The 10,957-nt window shown below is 36.7% G+C and overlaps 1 protein-coding gene across 1 annotated transcript; it reads right to left on the reverse strand.

The window, feature by feature from the left end:
- Positions 1–7: 7 nt before the first annotated feature.
- On the reverse strand, positions 8–10,920 carry mettl17 (methyltransferase like 17). The gene is made up of 14 exons (XM_023295225.3): positions 10,534–10,920; positions 9,208–9,349; positions 8,944–9,093; positions 8,763–8,850; positions 8,363–8,444; positions 8,118–8,191; positions 7,924–8,018; positions 7,764–7,834; positions 6,081–6,188; positions 5,869–5,937; positions 5,724–5,774; positions 5,551–5,643; positions 4,038–4,234; positions 8–2,093 (listed from the first exon to the last, which is right to left on the reverse strand). Exons 1-14 carry the CDS (start codon positions 10,600–10,602, stop codon positions 1,997–1,999), a joined length of 1,386 nt encoding a protein of 461 aa, XP_023150993.1. The 5' UTR covers positions 10,603–10,920; the 3' UTR covers positions 8–1,996.
- Positions 10,921–10,957: the final 37 nt, after the last annotated feature.

Below are 10,957 nucleotides of genomic sequence, written 5' to 3' on the forward strand. Positions count from 1 at the left end.
ACCGGTCTAAAGCTCAAAAAAAAGAAGGATTTATTTTCCAAAAGTAACTTTTACAAAAGAAACGACTAAAGGTAATTGAATCACAGCTGTAGGGCCCTTAAAAGAGGTGAACAAAATATAACTCTACTGAAAATAAGACTAACAGAACCTAAACACCAACTCAAATAACAGACCTGCCAGAATGAGACACTGGGGCAACATATATAGTGATGGATCAGACCACATTTAACACACAGGGGGAAACTACATACACAATAAATAAAACTAGCTAAACAAAACCCTGATCCCCCCCATGATGTAAAAGCTCTTGGTTTAGTCCATGAGAGGGCCTTCAGCATAAAGCTCTGCTCCGCCCTCAGCCCCATCTTTTGTTCATCCAAGCTGGAAATGTCATGCAGCAGCCAGGTAACTCAAACAAAGGAGAAATGAATTACTACAAACAAATTGCAAAATGATGAAATATGTAAACTAAATATGCATGCTAATAAATCGATGTTATAATTTAAGTGACTGCAACTCAAAATAACTAAACATATGACAGTGGTGTTTGTGGGTGAGTGAATGCTGCAACCTTTTGTGTGTCTGTAGGCACAGCCATCACAGAGTTACACCATCTCAGTTGAACAAATAAAACCAGACCCCCTCATTTCTTCTTGCCACTAGCTTTAGCATCTCTGTCTGACCTTATGAGAGTGAAGCCAGGTAGATCCACAGCTGAGTCGGAATTGTTTTGATTCCACCAGGTTTCAGTAAAACACAGGTACTGCATTTACGGTATGTTTTGTCAGTCTTCACCAATGTCTCCAGCTCATCACTTTTGTTTGGCAGAGTTGACGTTTCCCGTGATGACTGATGGAAGAAAGGGCTTATATCTCAATTTCCTAGCCTTCACCTTTGCACCAGCACAGCAACCACAAAAACACCTCAAGATGTCCACTGGAATTGGATGTTGTTGTCCAGATTTGTTCTGTCTCAATGAAAAACGCTCCTCTCCTGAAAAAACTCTTCTCCCAGCAGAAACCTCCATCAGCAGCTGACAAAACACAAGCACTTTATGCTGATGGCATTATTTATAGTGTAGTAATACTCTATTTATTCATTTTTCATCCTTCATTCTTGTATATATTGTATATATTATTATTATTATAATTATCTTTACTGTATATATGGTTAGTGCTGCTCTGAAAGATTTTTGCTGCAGTAACAATGGAAATTTCCCCTGACGTGGGGAGTAATAAAGGACGATCTTATCTTAAAAATATGAAGAAAAAAATTGAAAACAGTTAAGAGACACCAAACTTTGCATCCACTTTCAGAGGCGCAGGAATAAGAAGATGTTCTCAGATGTGAGGTGTGGTTATTATCAGTTATTCTGTGAATTGTTGTCTCAACTAATCCTTCAGTTGACACACAAACTGAGAAAATTGTCCAGTAACAGTTTTACAAAGCCTGAGGTGATGCTATCAGGTTAGATGTTGTTTTAGTCCATAGACACTCAAAGCATAAGAAACCACAGACAAGCTTGGAAGGCACCCTAATTAATCATTGATCAAATCCACTAACCTTTGCAGCTCCCCTGGGCACAAGATAAAAGATCTGAACACGTAAATCACTGAATCTTCACATTTTTTGATCTGTCCATCCAACTGCATCATTTAAGGCTGCACATAATCATTAGGTAATTCGGGATTCTCTCAGTAAAAAGATGATATTTATCCACACAGTCTGATACATGTGCAGAGTGAAATTTCAGTGTCTAGTTTGGAGGTTTTAAAAAGGGCACATTTCAGTCTGCCGTGCTTGTAAAACAATAAACTGGTTTATTGAAGGTGGAACACAGTAAAGTTGCACAAAGTAGCATTGTGAGACCAGCTTGATATATATGAGTCACTATTTAAACAACTCTAGCAAGGAAATGCAGATGTTCTGTATAACCAGCAGATTCAGGGTGTTTTCCTTGTTTCTAAATTCCAAAGATTCTATCTTAAAGGGTTAATCATCCCTCTGAGTCACTGTGGACGTCTTCCTCGACATTCTTAACAATCGGCATTTGATCTCCCCAGTCGCTGCTCCGAGCACAGCGGTACACGTCTCTGATTCAGGAAAATAAAACAAAATTAGCAGGAAAATCTAGAAAATCACAGAACAAAAAATCTATGAAACAAATTACAGCATTAGGAGATGTCCTAGTCTGTCTGCAGTACAGAGAAAAAGCAAAAGGTGGATTTGAATGACAAGCTGGTGTCGATCAGAGATCAGCACTTTTGATGCTGTACAAAAACTACTGGAGTTTGAAAGAGCCTGAATTAATATGTAGTATTATTAAAATGCAAGAACTCCAAAGCGCTATTTATCTTTTCTTTCATTCAAGAAATAAAAATATGAAAAATGAAAAATAAATAGCGCCTGTCATTTGGGAATCATGCTGATTCAGTGTATAAAAAAGCACAGCAGCGCCTTCACCTGCTGAGGAAACTGAGAATTTTTAATGTCAGCAGAGGCATTTTAACCCTGGTTTACACCTCAGTCATTGAATCCATCCTCACTTTCAACATTTTATCCTGGTACAGCTCCCTCTCCGTTAAACACAAAACAAAACTCTCCCGTATTGTCAATCAGGCCAGCAAAATCATTGGTTCACCACAAACTCTGAACTGTTTAACCGCTCTGTGATCAGGAAAGCCACCCTGATCACAGAGGACCCCTCTCACCCCCTTCATCACTCCTTCCAGTTACTGCCATCAGGTAGACGTTACAAAGTCCCACTGGCCCACAAAAACATCTATAAAAAATCCTTTATTCCCACTGCAATAACCACCCTGAACAAAATAAAATAAGGGCACGGAGCACTACATGTTTATTCATTTTTATCGGCTGCTGTTTCTTTTTAACATTTCTTTTAGACATCTACTTTGTGAGCTGGTGTTTTCAGTGTGTTTTTATGTGTTGTATTTTATTGTTGAAGCCTGTCAATTTTTGTCACCATTTGGGACAAAGTTTATCTATCTATCTATCTATCTATCTATCTATCTATCTATCTATCTATCTATCTATCTATCTATCTATCTATCTATCTATCTATCTATCTATCTATCTATCTATCTATCTATCTATCTATCTATCTATCTATCTAATGTCAGGTCTATTTGTAATTTTGTATTTTGTGATCTGATTGTTCCTGATTTCAATCAACAATTTCAGGACTTCTTGCAAGGCTAATTTATTTTATTTTGTTAAATTTAATAATGCAGTTTAATTGGCACTTTTATGCCAGTAATGGAATTCAATCAGAACAGCCTGAATTATCACTAGAATAAGAACATTTATTTTGATACATTTATATTATTTATGATTATTAATAGGCCACAAAACAAAATCAAATTAATATTTGCCTCAAACGTCATGACAAATGACTGTTTATAATGGTTTTAAAAGCTTTTTCCTTGCACTTTTGATGCTGTACAAAAACTATTGGAGTTTGAAAGAGCCTGAATTAATATTTAGTATTATTAAAATACGAGAACTCCAAAGCGTTAGTTATCTTTTCTTTCATTCAAGAAATAAAAATATGAAAAATGAAAAATAAATAGCACCCAGGGAGTTCTTGCATTTTGATAATATTAAATATCGATTCAGTTTCAGTTTTGATTTTTGTACAACATCAAAAAAGCAAGGAAAAAGCTTTTAAAACCATTTATGAGCAGGTATTTGACATGAAGTCTGAGGCAAATATTAATATTATTACTTTGAACTCTCGCCTTGACTGCAAAAAATTGCATCTGCTATTATTATAATATTTTTTAAATATCTTAAAACAACAAAAAATATGTTTTAGGCAAACAAAACTGTCATAGAAAAATTAAGTTATTTACTATTTTGAAAAACTTTAAAAGACAGTCATTAAAGTCTGAATGAATAAAACAAGACTGCAGTCCCACTTAATGACTGCTAATATTTTTTCAAATAGTCAATCAAACAAACTCTTTGAATAAATCCAGTAAATCTGCTGCTGGGTTCGTGAGCTGCAGGACGTTTACCTGCTGTGTTTTCTTGCCGTCACCACTTTGTGTTGCAGTTGTCCGTCAGGGCAGCACATGTGACAATGGACATGTCTGGTTCTACGCAGCACCGGAGAGATCAGTCTCGCCCAGCTCACACCTTCTGGTTCTGCCTGTGATGGTTCTGTCCGACTCAGAATCAGGTAGCTGAACTTCTCCGTCTGACGGTGATTGTGCTGGAAAAAAAGGAATTTATTCACATTTTGTCTGTTTTGAAGCTTAAACTTCTTACAGTTTGCTGATATGTTCTAACTTCTGCCTTGTAACTCTGGTGATTTAAACTGTAAAGAGTTAAAAATGCTCATGTGCTCAGTAAATAATGTGAGTTTTAACAGAGGGAAGTCACCTTGAGCTGTGATGACACTGGCTGGGAAAATAAAGAAAACACTGCCACCTACAGAAGCCGCTTCACGCTAATACAGCAATGAAAACAAAGAAGAGCAGGAAACAAAGCTATAAAGCTACAACAACTCGAACATGTTTAAGTGACTTAGGTGAAACTGAAATGCTGTTTATAATTTAGTGATTTCCAATGAGTTTTTCTGGGTGAATGATTAAAAGAAACACAATCTTGATTTCAAGAAGGAAACTCTATGGTGCTCATTTATTGGACTTTGCAACGTAACATAAGAAGTTTTTTGTTTTTTGAACTGCTTTACACTAATTCAGTAGCAAAAACACAAAGACAGACAGAATATAAACCTACAACAAGTTAAAAATGTTTTTTAGGTGATTTATGTGAAACTGAAGTGTCGTTTTACTAAATTTAAAATGCTTTTTGCTGGATGAGTGATTGTAAGAAACCTGAGCTGTACTTTAGGAAGAAAACTTTCTATGTGGCTGATTTTGGACTTTGTTTGCAACGTAATGTAAGAGTTTTTTTTTTTTTTTTTTTTTTTTTTTTAAGCTGCGTCACGTTAATTCAGTAACAAAAACACAAAGAGGAGCAGAAAGTAAAACTACAACAAGGTAAACATGTGATTTAGGTGAAACTGAAGTGCTGTTTATATTTGACTGAATTTACAAAGACTTTTTGTGGATGACAGATTTTATGAAACCTAAGCTCTGTTTCAGGAAGGAAACTCTCTGTGGCTGATTTAAGACTTTGTTTGCAATGTGCTGTAAGGTGCTTTACACTAATTTGTTAACATCATCGACATCATTTAAGTGATTTAGGTGAAACTGAAGTGCTGTTTATATTTTACTGAATTTCCAATGAGTTTTTCTGGATGAATGATTATACAAAACTTGAGCTCTGTTTCAGGAAGGAAACTCTATGTGGTTGATTTAGGTAACTTATTGTAAGAAGTTTTTTGTTGACAGTATGACTTGATAAATGTTTCACTGCTACTATATTCAACTACCTCGAGATAAAAGGATTTATTCTGGTAAAGTGCTACTTCCAAGCTTAAGAATGAACTTTAAGCTTAAATTTACTGTTTAAGTTTAAAGTAGAATGTAGTAGATGTATGTAGTAGTAGCTGAATGTTACCCCAGGCAGAGGCAGAGCGTGGTACATCTGCTGGAAGTTGCAGGGTGTGATGGGTTCTCGGGCCAATTTAGGACACATGAGTTTATGAGAGCACTGAAAAAAAACACAACAACAGGGAGGAAATGCAATAAGACCGTACGGCAGAATGTAAACCAGCCGCGAGTAAAACGTACCGGAGCAAAAACTGACGCAGGTCTGAAGTCGTAGACAGTCTTCTCTTGTTTCTAGAGTTAAAGAAATTTCAGTTTAGTTTGATTATCGGTGTCAAATTATGTACACAACAGCACATGTTAAATCTTATCTAGTGTATCCGAGTACATTTATTAAAGTGTCTCTGGCCTCCATAAGCATTTGGTGGCCCTCTTTGGTCCCGTTTTCCACCAGCACCTGAAATACAAAATGTGAAAAATATTATTAGGACCATTATTTCTATATATTTTACCATAAATTACAGTTTCCCAGTAGTTAGTGAATCATTGAAGATAAGAAAGCGGGAATCATCTCCAAATTTTATCATTATTTTAACCAACCAGATACGAGCTGGTCTTTCTCCACAGTGTGAACGCTGCCTCTTCTCGATCTTTCACATTGGGAAGCTCTGATAGGGTAAAAGCTGCGACTACCAAGTCAAACTGCACCTGTAAGAAGAAATAGGAAGGTCAGGATTTCTAATCATTAGGAGTATTGGCAAAGTTTGCTACATCAAAACAAAACTTTGAAGTGACAATCCTAAAAACTCACTACATTTCTGTAACTTTGCCCTACTATTTGGTGCTACATAATACGTACACTCTTAGATTCTCAATAATGATTTGACTTTATTTTGTTCTGTTTCTCCTTCTAGCCTCAGTGCCACACACTTTTATTTTTAAAAATGTTCAAAAAACATTCTATTGGAGGTATAAAAACTAGGGCTGGGACTTTAACGTGTTAATTTCGATTAATTAATCACAGCGAAAATAACGCGTTAAAAACTAGTACCGCCATTAATTGCACCCTCCTCAGTTCCCTCATTTCTGGCACACCGGAAACTCTGATGAACACTCCAGCCCAGTAGGTGGCGGTAATGAACATAAAGTCTGTTTGTAGCCATGAAGAAGAAGCACAGGAAGCACTGAGTGAAGTCAAGCACTGGTGAACAGTGAAGGAAGACGAGATTGAGCTTGTTGGGCAGAAAGTTTTCTTTTAAAAATCTTCCCGATGGCAGCTTGGATAAAAGCCTGGTTGTGTGCAAATTGTACAACAAAGAGTTTTCTGATCACTGCGTCACGTCAAGCCGACGGTATCACCTCAATGTAAAACATGTTGCTGTTAGCACCAGAGCTAATGTTAGCTACGAGTCATGCTAACGGCTAACGGTGTAGCCATCCCATAATAGACCACTTTTCTAGACAGTGCTTGAGTTTCAGAAAGTCTTAAAATGTTGACTAAAATCGCTATAATTGCATTTAGATTTGCAGTAATCTGTGAATGTAGCAGACAGATGAAAAATGCAGATAAATAGAAATGAAACATGTTTTTACTCCGTTGAGGCTCTGCCTCCTTGGAGGAGGAATAACCTAAAAAACAAAATTATCTCTTTTAATAACTTATTTATAAACTTTTTGTTTATAAAAAAATTACATAAATAAAAATTGATATTCCTATAAAAAGAACCATCAAAATTACACCATTTGTCAGACCCAGAAAAGATGAAAACAGAATGAATCACTGGATTTTCAACTTTCTGAAGCTCCTTGAACTACTTATGCTGATTTTATGTGCCATACAGTGGAAAAAACAACTAAATTCAGGCTTTAAGTCACCAAAATCACTTTTTTCTATATGTCCCATTTTCCTTTTTTTTAAAATAAATTTGAAATTATAAACACGTGTATGTCTATTCATTGATTCAACTGTCAACCACAATTTTATTTGAATTGAAAAACTTCACTTATTGTGTCAAATATTGCTATTTGACAAAACTGCAATTAATTGCGATTAATTAATTACAAAGCCTGTAATTATTTAGATTCCTTTTTTTAATCGCGTCCCACCACTAATAAAAACCTGTGTGTTTGAGATTCTCTTATATATTACTGAAAAGCATCTAGATAATACTAACTGAACCATCTTGTCATATAAACTTCTCTGTTTTTGTGTCATTTAAAACTCATTTAGAACATTGTGTATGTTTTGAAGAATCTCTGAAATTCAAAAATGTGGCGTCTTGCCTTAGGAGAGACGGGGAGAAACTGTCGGAAATAGACTTGTTTGATGTGAGGTTCGGCTCTTTCATCATCACCTGCACAAGAAAAAACACATTAATACTTATTTTCTCTTTAAACGCTGTATTTAAAATGAACATAAACTAATGAAATAGTATTTGTGTACCTTTGAGAAGTCGCTCGGCCAAAATGTTCATCGGCCCAGAGCTGTCCACACACACCATCTCCTTCAAAGAGTCGCCCCAGCATGAGTGGCATGCCCTGTTGGAGGTAAAAAAAAAAAAAAAAGACACTTAAATTACTCTTTTAATTTAACTTCGGCAAAACTGTCTTAATATTGCACCAGTGTTGCAAACTAACCAGGCAACGGTTCCCAGGCCTGAACCAAAATCCAGAAGAGACTGAGGAGCAAACGAAGGATCTCGCTTCTTTATCTGAAACACAAAAACACTCACTTAGGAGAGATAAAGGCCGAAGTCTCACTCACTTACACTTTACACCATAACTTTTCCAGACTATTCCATATGATCTGGTTGAACCAAGTCTTTAAGAGAAACCCCACGCATCTCCTACACCTACAATCCCCTCCGATACCTCTTCATTACCTCATTCAAAGCTCTCCTCACTGCTGCGTAGCCTCCAGCCAGCCGAGCCGCCATGTACACCACACCCAGCTCTTCATCAAACCTACAACACAGAGAGTCTGTCTACTACACCTCCAACTCAAGCGCCAAAATTTACCTGAGTTCACTGTTTGCTGGCTTAATTTAAAGGTTAATCTGTCAATGTTACATTTTCATACACTGAAAGTAACCATCTAATACTTTTATAGCATCTTAACTCTATAAATTAAAGGTCCAATGTTGGTAAAGGATGCTGTTTCTCTATTAGAAATGAGGAAAGCTAACAGAAAGAATGTCAGAACACACATGTAATTTTCTGAATTCAACAGATTCATAGCTAATGTCCATACATAGAAAAACAAGTATATAAATCATGAGTTACTTTAGTGGAGTCCAGTGATACGTAGTTCTTCTGAGCTCTGAGAAAACCTTCTTCCTGATGCGATCGTCCAGCACCTCCTCATCAATATCTGCAATATAAAGCACGTGTTTTCTCATCTTTACCAAATCTCTCCACAGTTGTCACGCATCTGTAATCACCGTCTGCTTCATGTGTCACCCACCTCCACCCTTCTGCATTGCTTTCTCCCACAGCTTTTTCTCCAGACCCACAGCTTTCTGCCTCAGAGACAAATCCTCGACAGCTCGTTTCCGGCTCCAAAGGAAGTTTGTGAGTTTCTGAGTGCGTTCAGGGAGACGAGTCACCTGAGCTCCTGTAGGGGACAGATTGAGGAGGGAGAAAGTGTTTTGACTAATTTTGAGAACAGGGAAACTACAGAAATATTTGGTATTTTAGCTGACACATGCCACATGACAATCAAGCTTACTGTGAATGATCAACTGCGCTGCCACCTGGAGCTCCTCGGGGAGTCGCAGAGTTTTCAGGTTGGTCACACCTGGGTGCTTCTTGTGTGGTTCTCCTTTCAGGAAATCTGCCTGGGACTGTGGGTGGGCAGCTGCACTCATTCCCTAAGAGGGAAACATTCAAATTAGCGTGGCTGTATCCACCATGAAAGTCAACAGAAGCAGGATAATGAACAACCTATAAATATTATTCAAGCCTGGTTTTCCAAAATCTGCAGTCAAGTCCAAGTATAGTTGTATTTTTGATTTCTTCAATTTCAATTTGCATTTTGTATTTGTATTTATATATTTGACACATATTTCCTTAAATAAATTCACCAAAAAAACACTGTCAGGTGATGTATGTGTCATCACAGAAATTTACCATATATAATTATTTTATTATCCACCCCATCAACCACATATGAAGAACACGATAAACAAACGAATAACTGAAAAACAGAACTGTGTTCTGCAATAGAAGATAGACCAATGAAATCTCATTTCTCAAATAACTATTTCACAAACTTGCATCTCATTGTTTTTGCATAAAAAATAATGACAATGTGCCTAAATAGCCAAATTTTAAAATTTTCAACCACTTGTAGTGCTTTTATTCTTATATTTTCAATAATGCTTTTAATTTTTGTGTCTTTTTCTAAACACAGAGGTCAACATGTTTTTTTATTAAATACAAAAATAACACTTAAAAAATCAGGTGGAAACATAAAAACTTAAGTGCGTGTTTAATGAATTTTGACAAGAAAGATCAGGACTGCATCAGCAGTAAATAAATTAATTTGTTAGCCAGCTGAACACCTATTATCAGATTATTAATTAAATGTGTCTGAGTAATACTGACTGACAACCTATATGAAAATGAATTTCTGAATTAAAATGAATTAAAATGGAAGACATTTCTAAAAGATGATCATTTAGAATGGGGCACTACTAGAAATTTCTGAATGAAGATTAAAAAATATGCCTAGTTCTCTGCATATGAATCTTTCCCGAAACACAGAGATTGGAGGAGGAATGAACTTCAGTTTTGTTGCAATTAAAATCATGTTTGGTATATCTAATGTTTGTTCTCATCACCCAAACAAGAACGAGGAACATTTTAAATTTCTACTCCGTCCACTGTTCCTGCAGCATAAACCCTTACCTTCCTCCTTGCAAATATTATAACATTTCAACCCTGTATATTTGAACTGTGAATGGAGCTTTTACTGTCAGCTGTGTGTTAACAGTTTACCTGACCTCCACGATAACGGACGGTGTGTTCAATGACACCCATCAACAACTCTCACCCTGTTTATCGTCTTCACCACAGCCGCCCGCTGACAGAGAACACAGGCGGCGTAGCTCCGTGACGCCATGTCTTCGGCGTCTAAATAGTGCTCAAATGGTTTAAAATGAAACTCCAGACTTTCATCCACGTTAGGCACGTTTGGAGAGCTTACCGGTCCACCATGAAAACACTTCCGAGTACTCGCCAAGGCGGAACCTTTTAGCCTCAAAACTTTGTCCCCCGTGCAAAAGAGGGTGCTCCCTCCGCCCTTGTTTGCGAAAATTTGATCATAGAATATGAATAAAATTACACATAAGCATAAAATATTGAAATAAGTAAATACGAATTTGTAATAAACGTTCGAGTTCAACTTTATTTGAGTCCGTGGCTGATAGACGTCCGTTAAGTTGTCCGGTAACTTCCACTACGCATGCGCTAAGATA

The sequence above is a fragment of the Amphiprion ocellaris genome, chromosome 10 (genome assembly GCF_022539595.1).
Source record: "Amphiprion ocellaris isolate individual 3 ecotype Okinawa chromosome 10, ASM2253959v1, whole genome shotgun sequence".
NCBI lineage: Eukaryota > Metazoa > Chordata > Actinopteri > Pomacentridae > Amphiprion > Amphiprion ocellaris.

Bases quoted from the DNA above. Each gene is read 5' to 3' on its own strand.
- mettl17 (XM_023295225.3), bottom strand. From the start codon at position 10,602: ATGGCGTCACGGAGCTACGCCGCCTGTGTTCTCTGTCAGCGGGCGGCT. The intron at 8,192-8,362 runs GTAATGAAGAGG...TTTGTGTTTCAG, and splicing joins TGAGGAGAGCTTTGAATGAG to ATAAAGAAGCGAGATCCTTC. The intron at 5,938-6,080 runs GTTGGTTAAAAT...TTTGTATTTCAG, and splicing joins GAAAGACCAGCTCGTATCTG to GTGCTGGTGGAAAACGGGAC.